Source organism: Tachypleus tridentatus, chromosome 13, assembly GCF_004210375.1.
Source record: "Tachypleus tridentatus isolate NWPU-2018 chromosome 13, ASM421037v1, whole genome shotgun sequence".
Classification (NCBI taxonomy): Eukaryota; Metazoa; Arthropoda; class Merostomata; order Xiphosura; family Limulidae; genus Tachypleus; species Tachypleus tridentatus.
The window spans coordinates 129,608,434-129,627,771 of record NC_134837.1 but is presented as its reverse complement, the minus strand read 5'-3'; the positions used below and the strand labels follow the sequence as shown (position 1 = coordinate 129,627,771).

The 19,338-nt window shown below is 34.2% G+C and overlaps 1 protein-coding gene across 2 annotated transcripts; it reads right to left on the bottom strand.

Moving 5' to 3' along the window:
- Positions 1–6,579: 6,579 nt before the first annotated feature.
- LOC143237463 (methyltransferase-like protein 27) lies at positions 6,580–19,108 on the bottom strand. Of its 2 annotated transcripts, none has more exons than XM_076476737.1 (6): positions 18,956–19,108; positions 18,110–18,244; positions 15,636–15,758; positions 11,629–11,767; positions 10,623–10,715; positions 6,580–6,830 (listed from the first exon to the last, which is right to left on the bottom strand). In XM_076476737.1, the coding sequence occupies exons 2-6, from the start codon at positions 18,209–18,211 to the stop codon at positions 6,643–6,645; spliced, it is 645 nt and encodes a 214-aa protein (XP_076332852.1). In that variant the 5' UTR covers positions 18,212–18,244; positions 18,956–19,108; the 3' UTR covers positions 6,580–6,642. The 2 variants fall into 2 exon arrangements, with proteins under 2 accessions (XP_076332852.1, XP_076332851.1); XM_076476736.1 differs by having other exon boundaries at positions 18,879–19,006.
- Positions 19,109–19,338: the final 230 nt, after the last annotated feature.

Here is a 19,338-nt window from a genome sequence, read left to right as displayed (position 1 = left end):
AAAGCTTTTTCACTGTCTCTTATCTGTCATCTGATTATCAAATACTAGACTGGTTTTCACCGCTGCACTACGGCACCCAGTGTCTCGTAGGACCTTCAGTTTTTGTCCCCGATATAGCCTTCATAAATTGGCATATTGTGATTTGTTATGATCTCTCCATACTTGTTACATGCTCCAATTACCACTGGCACTGCTAACTTCAACTGACTATTAGTCATACATTAATCAAACATGAAAATGATACTTCCCTCTTGCGTTGAATCTGACGTGTTTTCTTTATTCTGTTTCTTATGAGAACCACACCCATGTTGACAATTGCTCTTTTCTTGTTTCTTGTCACCACCATCTTTGTAGGTAGACTCAGCTGCTCTATGTCGATATTTCTACTGTTGCTTTTGATGATGGACTTGTACTCCTTTGCAATATGCCCTACTTTATAACAAATATAGTATCTTTTCTCCCATTTCTTTGTTAACCTCTTGTCACCTTTAGTTGACACCTATTTCTGGTCAGTCACCACTGGTTTTCACTTTAGCTTGTTATACTTAGATTCATCACTAAATAATCCCTTCATGTGTTTCAATACAGTGTTATATCTGCTTTGTCATTTCGTTCACATCATTTGGTACTCTCTCCTTCAGGAACAGTGGTATGTCAGTTGACCACATGATCACGAACTGTCTACGTATTAGTAGATCTCCCATTCCCTTAAAATGATTTTCACACTTGATCATGCCAGTCGTCTTGTGCGTATAGTCATAGATGTGTTGAAAACTGAAACAGTTTCTCCAGGGTCAGGTTTGACTTTCCTGAACTTTTGTGAAAATCTTCCTCATAGCACTTCAGCAAAGCCACTTTTATCTTGTTATATTTCATGGCAACTTCTGACATTATGCCAACATGTATCAGCAGGTCTTTTCCTGTGAGAAGTGGGCTGAGACACATTGCCTAGTCACCTTTGTTCCAGTTCTAAATTTGGGCAAATATTTAACATCTGTCCAGAAAGTAATCCATGTTATCCTTCTGTTCATAAAATCTGGGAAGCTTGTGTTGGCTGGTCATTACTCCATTGTTATTTTTGCGTCTTTCTTCTTCTTGTTGGGCGAGTTTTTCAATCTGAGATTCTGCTCTTTTATTTCCAATCTTTACTTTCCCTCATTTTCTTCGTACTTTCTCTGTCTAAATTATTCTCTCTCTAGTTCTTGTTGGTTAACAGAGTCTTGTAGTTTGTCATCTTTGAGCCCAAGATGCTCTCCTCTTCCTATCCCTTCATCAAAATCTTTTTTTTAACATATTTATAGAGCATGATTGTAATCCTTACACTCTTTTCACTACCACTACACTTGTGTGTATATAGGCCTACTTTTGCTGTCATTCCCATCTTCTTTCAAAGCTGTTTACCACTGTATAAGCCAAGCAGCATTTTTATAATGAATTTTGTATTTAATCTCATGTTAAAATCATATTTTTGTTTCTGAAAAAGAATTAAGCATCTGTATATTAATAATATTAAATTTAACATATACGGGCTTGTGAACAGTTGCATCAACAGTTCTTGAATTGCAGTTTGGGCATGACCTAGTAGTTAATGTGTCAAATTGTGGATTAGAAGGTCTAATGATTGTGTTGTGATATGCTACTGAACATGCTCCTACACTGTGGGTGTGTTGTAAGAGAGAGAACCATTTTATCATTGGTTGTAAATTCTACTCCTTGTTTGCCCTTTTAGATCGTAGTTAAAAATTAGGAACGGCAATACTTGAATTTGGCTGTTTAGTTTTTGTGTCACACAAAATACTCTAGTTCAAAATGTCGAACGCCTACACTTTTGTTTCCAATTGTTCCAATTATTACTGTTCTTTTATTATTATTCCAACTATCCAAGCAACATATATTGTCATTATAATTCATAATTATTTTGGATTACTTAGAACTTGTTCTGCTTAGTAGCTCAGTGTGATGACAAAAGAAATAATCAACTTATTGAAACTGATGCTTCAAAATATTTTTTTAATATAATTCCAATTATACAAGTAAACAACATATTGTAAGTAACCAGTTATATTAATGTCCTCGCTAATGCTTACCTTATTTGAATGAAATAATAATGGTTGGTTGCTGAGCGTTTTGTGGTTCAAAGCACCGCTGTTACCCTCGCTAAACAGTTTAGTTAAAAAATAAATTAACACAACCCCCAGCAACAAATTAGCAACCCTTATAGTATTCACTATCACCAAACTAATTTTATGTTCAATGAACAAAACTACCAACAAATAAATGGCTTGAGCATGGACAATCCCGTGTCACCAGTTCTAGTCAACATTTTCATAACACAGATTGAATCTCAAGCAATAAATTCATCCTTACACCCACCACTATACTGGTACAGATATGATGACGATACAGTTGCTTCATTCAAATCTACAGAACACACACTTATTTTTGTAATCACGTTCACTCCATACACCCCAACATTAAGTTCACCCGTGAACTCAAGAAAACTAACATTTCTCAACTGCAAGATCACAAGAACCGATACACAATTCAAAACAGAAATCCAAAAAAAAGATCAACCATACTAAACTATACATTCCCTGGGACTTAGCACATGTTTCTTTGGATTGTTTGTTTGGAAATTTCGCACAAAGCTACTCGAGGGCTATCTGTGATAGCCGTCCCTAATTTAGCAGTGTAAGACTAGAGGGAAGGCAGCTAGTCATCACCACCCACCGCCAACTCTTGGGCTACTCTTTACCAACGAATAGTGGGATTGACCGTCACATTATACACCCCCACGGCTGGGAGGGCGAGCATGTTTAGCGCGACGCGGGCGCGAACCCACGACCCTCGGATTACGAGTCGCACGCCTTACGCGCTAGGCCATGCCGGGCCGTTAGCACATGAAACAAAACAAAAACTCATCATATTAAGAAACCAAATAAACACAGACATAAAACTGTGCTCACCTGATAAAATTAATGAAGAAAATAAAACAACACTTCATCAACATCAACAAATTTCCTTCAAAAACCGTTGAAAAAATTATAAACACACACCTCTATCAACAACACAGTCAACAACAAACTATAAAACTTTACACTGCTGTATACCATAAATTCCCGATAATAGCGAAAAATAACCAACAGTTATTTGAGGGGGCTTACAAAAACTTAACATTCCGGTAAACACTAAATTTATTTAAAAACCGGGTACAAAACTAAAGCCTATACTATGTTAATTCTACACTGACAAACGTAACACCAACATTATGTATAAAATACAATGTAACAACTGCCGCGACTTCTATATTGGAAAAACAAGCAGAAAAATGAAAACAAGATGTGAAGAACACACGAAAAAAAAACACCTTCGCGCGTTTTCGAACATTGCTTATCGAATAATCACAATATAACCCTAGAAAACACTGAAATACTAAGTAGAAAAACAAATACAAGCAAACGCAAAATCAAAGAAGCCCTACTTATACAACAACTAAAAACTAAAATTGAATAACACCTTTATACATAAATTAATTAATAACATCTTATTGCATCGTTCTCTACAATCTCTACCCGTTTACACTCTCGTCAGTTGCAAACTCTCTTTTATTAACTTGAAGATGACCTAAGCAAAGTCGAAACGTTGTTTTTGTACTATATTTTAATTAAAGCTTTAATACCCATACCAGCCGTCTTTAAAATGAATAAAATATGTTGAACAGGTATTTCAGACAGATCTATTATATTTCTGGAAGTAATTACCCATGCATATTATTTTAGATAGTGCTAGATTGATAAAATCAGTGATTTTACAGTTTAAATGTTAACCTGTTGGATGAGATGAATATCATAAAATAAATATATACATGAGTATCTGAAGTCTCTTCTTTTCTTTTCTTGAAATTTAAACAAACTAATTATTTATTGATATCGTGGTTATATATTACATTTAATTTCAGGAGAGTTTAAATCTAATTTCTTTCAAACCGATGTTTCTATGTGCCAGCCCTGAAAGAGAGAAATATATTTAATAAATTAGCTGCTTTTTAAAGTTAGTTTCAAAAAAGTATTTTTATGAATTGCATACACATTTTGGGTTATAGCCAGATGGGTTAAGGCGTTCGACTCGTAATCTGAGGGTCGCGGGTTCGAAAACCCATCGCACCAAACAGGCTCGCCCTATCAGTCGTGGGGGCTTTATAATGTGACTGTCAATCCCACTATTCGTTGGAACACCTTAACCACCTAGCTACGCCGGGCCGACTTACAGAAAGAAGGCAGCCAATCAGAAACACATTCCATGTACGCTAAGTGATTGAATGTTACACTTGTAACACATCCAGATCTTAAAGTACAAGATTTTCTTTTTATATTCTACGTATTCAGATATTTTTGTCAGTTTCGTCACTTTATTTTATAAATTTATTTGAATGGTTAGTTTTATACATATCATGTAAGAATCATTTAACAGAGATCACTTCCATTCGTATCTTTCTTTTTGATTTGGTTCTGTAGGCTAAATTCGTTTAGATTTAACATCTTTAACAAATAAAAAAACAATATCTTAAACAAATAATTTCGTTAAAAGCATGAATGAAACAGTCGCTTAAATTTCCAGACCACAGAGTTTCTCCCAGTAACTCAATTTATACTTTACACATTTTATTTGCTTACATTAATTTTATATGGTAATATTTCAAATGAAAAATACATTTACAGTGTTTACTGCATGTAGTTTGTTTTAAAGAAGTAGGACGGAAATTATTTTGTACAAGTGTTAAAGGTGAATTTTCAACAAATTTAATAATTACCTTAGAAACTGTACTTTGGTTAGGTATAATTCTTGTGTTGTTACCATATTTTTAAACATTTTAGTTTTTGAGTAAAAAATGAAACAAAATATGCGGGTCCTCGAACTCAATTTCCTCTCGGTCGTTCGGATGTTTCCGTGACGTTTTACAACTATGACGTAATAGTTGCCAAACACGCTTCGCTGCGCGCCAACCATTTTGTTCCTTTCAGTGCTGGTATTTTATGTAAATCTATCGGTGCTTTTTTCGGATTACATACTTTGTGAGACTAGTTTTTGTCTTGATATTGCTACTTTATGTTTGTTTTATGATAACATGGTTTACTGCGTTGCTTATGTTTGTAAAAACGATTCGGCATTGGGCCAAAGCTTCTTCTCGTTTCCGTGCAAGGAGAAGGAACCGGCAAGGTGGCGACAGTGGGTACGGATGATCAGTAGGAAGAACTGGACTCCTTCACACCATGCATAGCTTTGTCAAAATCACTTTGAACGCTCATGTTTTGTGTCGGATCCCATTGTTTTGGATTCCATGAGTTTTAAGCCAGGCATATTGAGAAAAAAACATCAGCAGTAGACAGGATCGTCCCCACCATCTTTCCTCGTGTAGAACTAAGGACTGATCTCAGCCTGCAGCGTACAGGTTCCACCCCTCTAAAGCCATCCCTTAGCATCACGAAAAGAGCAAACTCGAAGGTATGTGTGCAGTATAAAGCGATAAACAATAACTAGTATAATATAATAATTTAAAAAGTACAAATTTTTGAACAGTGTAACTCGACATACACATTTCACATTCATGAGCGTGTTTTGCATTCGCGGCACCTGAAAGTTAGTGAAACCTTGATTTCCTAGTCAAGACAGTAGACAAATCTGTCCCAAATAGAGTATATTCCAAGTTTAAAAGCTGGTAGATCATTATGCAGATGTTTTTGTATCATTTTTACATATGGAAAAGTTTGAATACCATTTTTTTTCAAATTTAACATTTCAAGATAAATTGAAATAAGACTATGTCTTGAACATATTGAAGTAATCAAGTACATGTTATGTATTTAAAAAAAAACAACTTTGTAGACTTGTAAATAATCAAATATAAACTCCATAACATATTTCCATAAATCATCATAATAAAATTAATCTTAACACAGTATTTTGGCATTGTTATATTAAATGTAAATCTCATAAACCTCATAAAGCATGTTGTTTTAATATATAATCTTATTTCTTCAGTATCACTCACAGTTCCGCTACTCTCGCTCGTGGAACTGTCTTCATCACTAGAACTTGTCAGATATGTGTCAAAAGTAACTGTTCTAGGTTCGTTCAGAGTAGGTTGGAATTTATATGGCACTACTCGACACTGTTCAAAACACAAAAGTCAAAACAGACTTCGCCTCTGTTTCTCCGTATGCACTTGCCATTTTTATTTACATTCAACGCGTTGGCGTTGGCGGTTTGCTTGGCAACTATTACGTCACAGTACTTTTCCTAGCGGCAAACGTAAAAACTAAAATGCTTGGGTTGCCGCTCGGAAAGGGCTCTTTCTGCACCAACTTCTGTTTTATTTATTAGCACATATTTTTTATAAAAAATGTGAACCTGTAAAATTAATCAGTATGAGTAGTTATTTTGACTGCAAATTTTTCTTTTTCTGTAATATTCACCTTTAATAATTGATTTAAAATCACGAAAGATTATTTCGTTTATAAATTGGAGTAGATTCATTTGATGTTGAAAGGTGGCGCAAAATATCGAGACTTGTTCTGAATACCAGTTTTCGAAAGTTAACTTTTATATTGGTAATATTTTAACACTGTATTAACATACACATTGTTAAATAACTTGCATACAGTAGATTTTAGCATCAGTTCCATCAAAGTAACCACTTTTTGTGTAAGGTTCCCGCGCTTTCTTCCATAATCCAGCGTCGCAAAGTTGATCCACACCTTTATCAAAATTATCATTTTGAAAACGTTCAGAATACTGACTGTAATCACGCATTGTCCAGCAAATGTATCCGTCTGTTGTGAAAAGAACAAACAAAAACCAAAAATACACACGTTATATAATAATAGCATGTCACAATGCTTATTATAACGTTATAGACGATTAATCACTAGATTTAAATTTTAAAAAGAAAGAAATTATATCATTGCAACTTGTAATAATACTAACTACTCAGAATGTAAATTTTATATAAGAAAGTAGTGTTAATATAGTATCATTACACGAAAAAATCACACAATTATAATAATAAAATGAGTTTTATAACCTATCTCATATTGGTAACCACTACATATTAATTATTTGTCCATATATATTGAATGACTATTAAAAATGTTTATTATATTGTTGATAGTTTAGTTATAAACTTACTTTATGCTTAATTTCTGTTGTAATGTTAGCTTGTTAGAACATTGACAAATCTATACCGTACCACAGATTAACGTATTTGCTTGAATATAATGTGCGCTTTTTTCCCTCCAAATACTTCCAGAAAAAATAGACTGAGCATTACATTTCAATTTTGTTAAGTATTTTACTAGAAGCTCCCACTCGAAATTATTAAAGGTTTCAAAAATGCTTCTTGCGGGTAAGAATACCCGTCACACCAAACCTGCTCGCCCTTACAACCGTTGGAGCGTTATAATGTTACGATCAATTCCACTATTCGTTGATAAAAGAGTAGCCCAAACGTTGGTGGTGGGTGGTAATGACTATCTGCATTCCCTCTTGTCTTACACTGTTAAATTAGAGACTGCTAGCGCAGATAGCCCTTGTGTAGTTTTGCGCGAAATTAAAAAAACAACAACAAACAAACAAAAATACTGCATATTCAAAGCAATGAATGGGATGTATAATTACATGTCGTAGGGATCAAAAGAGGATGAAGCAAAGGTTTAAGGAAGAAAATCCGATGTATGCGATGGTAGCCATATTTGTAGCGATGACGAAAATTTATATGAAGATAATGATTAACTTAGTGCATTGCCACGTATAAACTTTTCAATACATTTCGTAAAATTGACACGTAAAAATATCAATGAATGATTTAAAAAAAAAGTATTGTATCGATAATTGTTACTGTATTTAGAAATAATTCAATACATTTTGTAAAAATGATGTGTTTTTTTTCAATTTAGCTTTCCAAAACTGGGCGCGCATTTTAATTCGGGGGCATATAATATTTGGGAAAATAGGGAATCAGATGCTTTATAGTGTCAATATAAAAGGAGTATATGAAGTTCATAGTAATCATGCTTTAAGTGTAAATAAAAAATAAAGCTATAATACACATAATGATTATACACAATACATTCATACATGTTCGAAGGAAGAAATACAGAGGTTATCCAACAATAGCAAAATGTCAGTGACGTATTATGATTTTAAGTCTAAGCCCTTACATCGTGATATATAGATTGGTTTGAAAACCAATAGACTACAACTACATGGTGAAAGAGTTTGTTTTGTTTGTTTTTGAATTTCGTGCAAAGTCACACGACGGCTATCTGCGCTAGCCGTCCCTAATTTAACAGTGTAATAATAGAGGGAAGGCAGCTAGTCATCACCACCCACCGCCAACCCTTGGGCTACTCTTTTACCAACCAATAGTGGGATTGACCATTACATTATAACGCCCCCACGGCTGAAAGGGCGATCATGTTTGGTGTGACGTGGTAAAAGAATAGCCCAAGGTTGGCGGTGGGTGGTGATGACTAGCTGCCTTCCCTCTAGTCTTACACTGCTAAATTATGGTCGGCTAGCGCAGATAGCCCTTGAGTAGCTTGCGCTAAATTCAAAACAAACAAACAAACAAATAAAAACTAACAAAGCCAACAATCTCTTATTATTATTATAGATAATTCTGAATTATTGTTTCATTCCTTTAATCGTACTAAATGTTATCGATGTGTTTGAAAGAAGAAACAAAAAAGTTAATAATCACAAAATAATTAGACTTTTTTAATAATTAAAGTCGAAACTACGAAGGGGCTATCGATGAAATTGCCTGATGCGCAAAGTGATGAGAAACCAAAAAATGGCCCAAATGGCTCGTCATGGAACTTACTTGGGGCGCATAAGTGACGGTCTGACCTAGGAGCTGAATCATGCATTTAAGATTGTATTTATAATATCTTCAATTTTATTAAAAAGAAGCTAGAAGTTAAGATTCAACTAGATAAAAATTATTGTTTCTCATACATCTATGTAACAGAGATCATACGATGTACTTCAAAGTACATTTATTGGCCACTCTATTAGGTACACCTATATAGTACAGGGTAGGACCCCCTTTTTTCTCCAGAATAGTCTGAATTCTTCGCGGTATGAATTCAATTGAGCAATACCATTTCTTGGGTATTTTGGTCCATGTTCTCTCGATAGCATCACCCAGTTCCTGCAGATTTGTGGGCCGCACATTCATGCTGCGAACCCCCCGTTCCATCTGATCCTAATGGTGCTCTAATGGATTGAAATCTGGGAACTTTGCAGGCCATTGGAGTACACCGGAGTCACTGTCATGTTCATGGAACCAGCTTGAGATTATGCGTGCTTTGTGACGTAGCGCATTATCCTACTGGAAGTGGCCTTTAGAAAGCGGGTAGACTGTGGCCATAAAGGGATGCACACGGTTAGCAGCAATACTCAAGTACGTTGTGGCATTCAAATGATGCTCAGTTGGTATTAAGGGGCTTAATGTGAGCCAAAAAATTCCCCGTGCCACTACACCACCCTGTACCGCTGGCACAAGGCAGGATGGATCCATGGTGTTTATGCCAAATTCTGACCCTACCATCTGCATGTCGCAGCAGAAATCTAGATTCGTCAGACCAGACGACGTTTTTCCACTCTTCAACTATCCAGTGTTGGAGATTCTGTGCCCACTGTAACTTCTTTCTGTTCTTACTGACAGCTGTGGAACCCGCTGTGGTCTTCTGCTGATGTTACCCAGCTGCTTCAAGGTTCGACGCGTTGTGCGTTCAGAGATGCCCTTCTACACACCATTGTTGTAAAGAGTGGTTATTTGACTTGTCGCTTTCCTGTCAGCTTGAATAAGTCTGGCCATTCTCCTTTTACCTCTCTCATTAACAACGTGGTTTTGCTTACAGAACTGTTGCTCACTGATGTTTGTTTTTCTGACCATTCCCTGTAAACTCTAGAGGATGTAGTGCGTGAAAATCCTAGTAGGTCAACAATATCTGATATGCTGGCACCAATACTTCTGATACCAACAATCATTCCATGGTCAAGATCGCTTAGATCACGCATCTTCTCCGTTCTAATGTTTGGTCGAACAACAACTGAACCTCTTGACCATGTTAGCATGCTTTATATATTGAGTTGCAGCCACATTATTCTCTGTTTGGCTACTTGTGTTAAAGAGCAGATGCATCTGATAAAGTGACCGCTGAGTGTATCTTGTACCATAACAATGATTTTGTGATGGCAACATGTTTAACTGCCTTATTCTCAAGTTTAAATATTCATGTGTCAAAGATAATATGATATACCAAGGCAATTATTATTTTAGTGTGTGTATATATATATAAATATTCCATGGTATATAAATAAATATATACACACTAAAATAATAATTATTTGGTGATAACTTGCTGGCTTACAAGTTTCCACTTTTCCGTTTGATGTTAGTAAATATTCAATCACAAAATATAATAATCATAAATATCTCTGTTCACAAGTTACGGTGTGATAAAAATAGATTTGTAGTGAAGGCCACATCTAAGTGTTAACTTAATCACACAAAAATAAACTGAAGTGTTTTACAACCCAACATGAATAAATGTTACCTGGTTTGACAATTCGTATCAGTTCCGGAAAACTATCTGTGTAAAGATGACCGGGAGCAAAACCTCCACAGACAACTACAACATCGTAGGTAGCTGTTATTAGAAAAAAGTAGAACATCTGAAGATCAGAACATTTGCACACAATTACATGATATTACACAATTTCAAACAGACTGCTGTTTACAAACACATCAAAACTGAGTGCTGATATCGAAACATCATTATAAACAACACATCAGAGATAGTTTCATGAACACTGAATATATCACTAAAGTTTTTAGGTCGTAGATGAAGTGAAACATAGAGACATCACCTATTTAATTACATTTTAGAAAGGCTTAGTTATATTTCACATTACTTTTGGCGTACCATGTAAGATATACTCTTAACACAGTTACAGTTCATAGATTTATAATATTCTACATATAATACGAGTAAAGTAAATACCAGAACTATTAAAATGCTCTCTTAGGTCCTCAATGGTTACGCACTAGATGTATGACCCATTATGTAGTTTTGCGTTAAAAAACAACATTGGAAATCGCGCAGTTTATAGACGTCAGTATCGATATTATTAGTTCATTCAATTCACTATAATAAAGTAATAAAGAGAATAAATCACTTTACAAATACGAATGATGAAGCATAGTATTATTTCTTTAAATATTTTATTTAAGGAAAGAAAAATTATTATTTTTTCTCTGCAGGAGTACTGTTTGTCTGATCTAATAATTCTTTCTCAACATATATCAACCATACTGAGTGAAATTAGAAACTACTAAGTAAGATTATACTTCCTGATCAACGTTACATGATTAGTATTTTAAATATGACGTAATTTCTTCGCTGATATTTTAACACTTTAATTGCAGGAGCAGCTCAGAAAACTATTCAAAGCGTATCACCTTTTTTGAAATTTTAAGGATGCAGGAATGCTAACAGTAACAACAAGGATTATCTTTGTTATGGTAGCTATAGCAGTACAATTCTGGTTCTTTATTCTCACCATTCTTAATAGATGATTTTCTGTTTTCTCCAAGTAGAGTTACGAAGTATTTATTATAGATTTTCTTTTCTTTGGCAATGTTGAGAAGCTCTTGGGATCCATCCAGAGCATCAATATCAGTGTATCCTTTCTTTTTAAGCTGAAAAGGAAAGTGAAATTGTAATAACACTACAATGTTAATACAATGAAAGTAAAATATATTATTATAAGTAATTTTCTTGCTCTCACTGAATTCTAAATGTTAAAGTCGTGGTGATAAAAGTCTCACCAAATGTGTGCCAAAGTATGGCAAGTGTTAATAATAGATTAACTCTGTGATTGATGCCAGAGTTTGACCCATTATTTGTTCTGTGTGCTGTGTCAGTCCTGTTGGTAATTTAGCTTAATTTCCAGTTGGAAAGTTGTATTACATAAATAAAGTTATCTGGAGACCATTTAAATATTATAATTTTAAATTGAGAAAACAAAGAATTTCTCTTTCGTTGTTATAATACAAGTTTAATCATCCTTGTGTGTGTTTCTTATAGCAAAGCCACTTTTGACTATTTGCTGTGTCCACTGAGGGGAATCGAAAGCCTGATTTTAGCGTTGTAAATTCGAAGACTTACCGCTGTCCAAGCGGGGGACTAATCATTCTCAAGTAAAAAATATTATTTTGCTATCTCTCCCTCAGAGGATCAGAAATAAACCTAAAGACTTACAATACTAAAAACCGGATTTCGATGCCTATGTTAGGTAAACATACACACACACATAGCTCGTCGTGTAGCTTTGCGGCTAAAAACAAAACAAGAAGAAGAATTGTAGACTAAATAGAAACGTGACAAAAACAATAAATTATCTAAAAACCATCAATTAATACTAAACATATGCCAAAACAAATTTCAGCTTTGACTTCTGTAAAAAACCGCCAAGGAACATTGAATGTGCGTCAAGTTAAGCCTCGTATTATGAAAAACCCATCAAGGAACATTAAATAAACATCTTAACAAGGCTTAGCCATAAATTATGTAAAATCAACCAAGGAATGTTCAGTATAAACCTTTCTTCACCTTCCCCGGTGTGGCTTTGCTATAAAAAAAAACACACACTCTGTACACCTCAGGAAATTGAACCCCAAATTTTAGTATTCAAACTCCGCAGACACACCAAGGTACAAGCGTTGTATTCGTAATTTAATCATAAATTGTATGTTAAGAAAACTATGGATAAAATTCAACATTGTTAATTTTTGCCTGTCATAGAGTTAATTTTAGATACACATACACACAGTGTAATAACTTATAACAAATGAAATCGTATCGATTTGAACCTGGTTCGTTAGCTTCGAAATCCATAAATTTATAACACAGACCATCCACGCATTACTCGTTTAACAACTCATGAAGCATACGATAAACAGCTCAAGCGATATCTTATTACTCTTGTTTCGCACTCGGACAGTTTTTTAGATGTTATAATGAAATTACCAGAAGTTGTTTTGGTCAAGCCAAGCAAACCTCTTCTTGTTGAAGTTTTTGTGTTTGCATTTCAAGATGATCAAAGTAATCTACATGAAATAATATAGATTTATAAATGCGTAAATCCGTTTAACTGAATAGATAATGCCACTTTGTTAAAATTTAAAATGGCAAATGTACTGTATGTAGATTTATTTGTTAGGTTTTGTCTGTTTTGAAAGCTTCACGAATGTTATCTGCGCCAATCGTTCCTAATTTAATGGTGATAAATTGAAAGTAAGCAGCTACTTATCACCACCCGCCGCTAACCCTTAAACTACTGTTTTACCAACGAAGAGGGGTAGTAAGTAAACTTTATAATAACCCCACGGCTGAAAGGGTGAGAACATTTGGTAATAAGGATTTGAACCCGCGCTCTTCAGATTGCGAGTCGAACAAATTAACTACCAGAGTACGTGTTTTATTTGTTAATAAATCTATTTTTAAACATGTTATATTTTATGATTATTAATTTAGTTATATTTTGGAAATAATTTTACTTGAGTCTGTATATATAATGTTTATATAAGTAAAACTAAACCACTGTACAAGATAAATATTAGATTACACCATTTTTTTCGTGAAATGTTTTAATAATATATATAGATTTTTGAATAGTTTAGGCAAATTACCTAAAGTGTAAAATAAAAGCTCTTATTTAGGATTTGGTTTGGTCCATTTTGAAATTCGCGCAAAGCTACACGAAGGCTATCTGCGCTAGCCATCTCTAATTTAGCAGTGTAAGACTAGAGGAAAGGCAGCTAGTCATCACCACCCATCGCCAACTCTTCGGCTACTCTTTTACCAACGAATAGTGGGATTGACCGTCACATTATAACGCCCCAACAGCTGAAAGAGCGAGCATGTTTGGTGTGACAGGGATTCGAACCCGCGCCCCTCGTTTTACGAGTCGAGTGCTTCTTTAGGGATACACAGTTTTATGATTTTAGGTTACAACAAGTACATAACTAGAATTTTTCCAAACTTTCAAAGCGAATTTTCAAAATCTAAATAATAATTTAAAAAAAAAACTCTTTTGGACCCCTCAGGTTTTAAAGGTATATTATAGTCTATGCTATCAAACATTGGTATAGAAAGCAAAACTAAACTCCCACAGACTTGCACAACAACTAGTAGCATTTATCATTTATTTTGGGACCAAACATGGCTAGGTGGTTAATGCGCTCGACTCGTATAGTGAGGGTGGTGGATTCGAATCCCCGTCACGCCAAATATGCTCGCCCTTTCAGCCTTGGGAACGTTATAAGTGACGATCAATCCCACTATTCGTTGGTAAAAGAGTAGCCCAAGAGTTGGCAGTGGATGGTGATGTCTAGCTGCCTTCCCTTTAGTCTTACACTGCTAAATTAGGGACGGCTAGCGCAAATAGCCCTCGTGTAGCTTTGTGCAGAATTCAAAAAACAAAACTTTTTTTTTCAGCGTAAAATTATAGTAGCAAAACAAATGGTATGCAAATCCAAGCACTAGTCCAGTGTTTTATTTGGTTCAAGAAGGAATATCCAAATATAAGAACTGTTAAAGCTGACTAAACAATGCACCTTTCACAACAATCGAACTGCACTGAATGAGATTTCGAACCAGTTACTGAAGTGGGTTTAGTTTTTAAATACAAGAACACTGAGATATCGCCAAGAAAGTATAGCTAAAAGCTTAGTTTAGGTTTGTAATTCATTCTTTTTCAACTCAGTTTCCTTAGTGATTATCCTTTTAACAGCAAACCCCTAAACAAAATGAAATTGTTTCATTGTCTTTGTTAAACAGAGGAATACAACTGCACATATGAATGGACCTCTTAAATCAAGAGAAAACCAATACCCAAGTTTCAATTCAATCTGAAGCAGTATACTGACAGAACTTAACAGTTAATTACACATAGATGGTAAAAATGAAATTACTACTAATTTACTCCTATTCTGAGTAATTATTCATATCTATGGAAAAATGTTACTGGACGTTATTTTCAGATCAGTGATCCATCGGTATGTCAATTATTTTCACGTTATTACTGACAAGTTTACAATGCTTATTTACAAATTTTACGAATTAACATGTGACATGTTTTAATGCTTAGTTCACTGACAGACTTACTTTCAGTTTTAAATTTACAAAGACTGATTGTGTACATCATGACTGAAGATGGTCATACCATCACCTAACCCTCTTTTATTCAACTTATCTTGAGAAGCTTATTTAACATTAATGAGAAAACTGTAAAAGAACGGTCACTGTGATTCGATTATAAACATGTATTTTCCAGCGAGTTATTTTAATTGCAAATGTTTCACGTCTTGTTAAAGAAAATTTTAATATCACATGCCAAGAGGTATTTTTTTCTTTCTGTCTCTTTTTTTTAAGTAAAGAAATACATTTTGACGCGTTCACTCTAAGCAGTTGCTTCACGGGTAAGAACATTATTCACTGTATTTATATTATTTTAAAATGATAAAGAAAAAGCTGTGTCTCAGATTTAAAAAAGAGGATACAAACCTCTATTCCTACTAATCCTGAACCAGCAGCTACGTCGAGAATCCGGGTATGTTTTGGTAGATGTAAGTCCTCAACTACGTCAGCCATTATTTTGGGAGCATTGTATTTCAGTTGCATACAATGCTGTGGTCAAAACAAAAAGGAATGGAGAAAACATGTTAAATAAATGTCATTATAAAGAAACATAAAACTAATATTTTTTCAATTAATTTTATGTCAAAAATTTAAAATTTTAATCTTTAAGCATGTATTTCGTTGATATAAAAAACAGTAATGATAAATCATAAAACCGAAACTTTTATTTAATATTCTCAGATAAAATGTTAAAATATTAAAAAGGAAAACATTTAAAAGCTGGGCCATCTCACATTCTTTAAAACCGAGACTGGCATCAGAATCCATTAAAGTTTCAGTTCCAGTTCTGATATTATGTTTACCGATATAAATCATTACTATAAGTTTGAACTTTATCATTCAGCTCTTTATCACAAGTGCTTTCGACTTCTTAAGTATATTTTTAACCATATTCCGAACCTACCTGTAGTCCATAAATCGTTTTACTTATTTGTCATCTAAAACTGATGACACTTACAATTAATTTTATCACTTATGACTTCAGTAAACAACTGCGTTTAATATTTGCTAATATCCTCATAAAAGAAATTCAGTGTTGAATTCAGGAGAGTGCATAAGCAACATTTTGCCTTGTGCAAAAATCCCTCCTGGAAATGCAGTATTTTCCCCATTTTGTGGAATATACTTCATCCCCATCAAGCTTAAACATTCCTCTCCTCCCTTGTGGAAAGGTCTGAATTCAACATTGGTTGAAAGAGAGTGATTTAACTCTATGATGAATAATATCATTCTAATACCCTGACACTCCAGATGACACTGGGGACCTGGCATGACCAAGTGGTTAAGGCACTCGACTCGTAATCCGAGGGTCGTGGGTTCGAATTCCCGTCACACCAAATATGCTTGCCCTTTCAGTCGCGGGGGCGTTATAATGTGACGGTCAATCCTACTATTCGTTGGTAAAAGAATAGCTCAAGAGTGAGCGGTGGGTGGTGATGACTAGCTCCCTTCCCTCTAGTCTTACATTGCTAAATTAGGGACGGCTAGAGCAGATAGTCCTCGCGTAGCTTTGCACAAAATTCAAAATAAATGAACACAGGTTAAACGGTAAACCTTTTCAAGTTTTTGATGAACACAACAGCTCTGGTAGTAAAGACGTTCCAGGAGGACGACAATCCAGAAATTGACAGACGACAGAAAGCTGTACGTGGTCTGCTCTGACGAGAACTTGATATTAAATAAACTATGTTGAAATGAATATACATGCAAATTTGATAAATACACTAGACAGCATCGATTTATTACTTAACTAAATCTCATATCCAGGTTTCAATTTAACGTATGTACATCAGTTTTTAATAACTACTTTATGCTTAACAGCTAAAGCCTAACATATTTAGCTGTTCTAGTTTAAACAGAAATATAAAAGACCAGGAAGTGACTTTATAATATGGCGTTTGCCCGGTTAGTACGATAATACTTGCCTACCTATTATGGAAGAAGAAACAAGATCGTTGGATATTCAGTATATTTGAAAATGTAACATTTCACAATCGATTTCACCGCATACAAGAATATATTGCGGTTTGCACAGTCAATGTTTATTTGTTACGCAAAGGGGTGAAGGATCGTTTGCACCTTCCAGTTCAATTTTGATAATACGTAATGAAACACGATAAATATAGATTACAGAAGTGATATTAGACCATTATGAGAATCTTAATTAACTCCTAATAAATAAGTTGTGGCGTTTTGCTGAACACAAATAAAAAGTTAACTTTTTCCTGTGCTTAGAAGCGTTAGTGTTATGTACAACATCGGAGAAAACTGTGCAATGTAAAGTAAAGTAATGTAATGTAAAGTAAACTGAATACTCTTTAAAAAGGAAAGTCATGTTTCTGGAACAAGAACAGATGTATTTTACTACTTTACGTGTGTAAAACATGAATAATACATTTAGTTGTATATTATTTGTTTGCGTTTTCTTATAGCAAAGCCACACTAGTATATCTGCTGTACCCAGCGAGGAAAACAAACATCTAATTCTAGCGTTGTAAATCCAAAGACTTACCGTTGTGCAATCGAGAGACAAGATATTTTTTGTTGTTTGTTTTTCATTACATGTTCAACTAAAATATTACATTTTTCTCAGTTTTCTACACGTTTCTATTGCATCTTTTTGCTTAATCCGGAGTATATCTTTCATACGTTGAATCACATACAATTAGTTGCTTTGTTTTTGTAGTAAATGATGGATAATTATTAAATACATAAATATATATAATTTAAACGGTTAACAAAGGATATGTTGTAACAAAGGAATAAAATAGGAAATTTCTAAACAGTATTTTTGTTTTCTGATTTGATTATATATGTATAAAAACTATTAAGTTCCATACTGTATCTAAGTCTTTCGCCCAGTTCTTGTACATCTCCATGGTTTCGTGACACGAACGCTCCTTCACAGCATTATTGACAGCATTAGAAGCTACATCTGCCATTTTCTTTTGGAAGAGCTCGAACAGGTTGTAATCCTAATAACGAAAATTTCCATGGTTACACAAGAATTGTCAAACTCCGAATTACATATGGTTACACAATACATGGCCAACTCTTAAATAGATGTGGTTACACTATAATTCATTAAATCTGTAAATTAGATATAATTACGCAATAAATAACCAACTCCGAATTAGGTGGTTACATTATAAATGATCAGTTCTGTGAATTAGATATGGTATACAATAAATGACCAATTTTCTAAATTAGATTTTTTACGTAAGTGTGTGTGTGAAAAAATAGGGAATAATTAAATATTTTGATTATAAATGACGGGAAACCAACTTAAAGTAAAAATGTGTCTCAAGACAGCTGGTATGAGTATTAAAACTTTAATTCAAATAAAGTACAGAACAACGTCACGACCTTCTCATGTCATCTTAGGTTAGTAAAAAGAGTTAATTATGGCAGTTGCAAATTTTTCTTGTTAACTTAAGATGGCTTAAGAAGGTCGAAACGTTATTTTGTACTTTATTTTAATTAAAGTTTTAATACTCATACCAGCTGTCTTGAGAACACATTTTGATGTATTGGATTTAGAATGTCCAGTCTAAGGAAAACCTGTAATTCTAACCTTAAAAACAAAATACACAAACATGAAATGCCTACCATGTGTATTAATAGTAAACCATAATTATAGGGCCCCTTCGATATAGTGGCCAAGGACAACAAGAGTGAATACGTACCCACTTAACAGCTGAAATCAGTGAACTAATATGAAAGTATTCAACGTTGAGTGTCCTGTTTTTTCCCTACATCTGCGTTGGTATTATTCCATCCTGACATGGAAAATTCCTGCTTCGTAGTTGTGATGTACACAAGCCACGTGACATGAAGATTTTAGTACAGGTCAAAAGTCGTAGAAAAACAGTGTTTCTGTACATATATATATATATTGTAAAGCATGAGCTGTGGCTTAACTAAGTGATGAAACAATGTGAAATGTAATGATGTATTTAAGTAACTTGAACGTGAGGACAGTAATCATTTATGTTTGTTAGAAGACAATAATAACAGAAGTCACGACATCATTGCTATGTAAATCTAATGATGTTTGCTTTTCTCAATT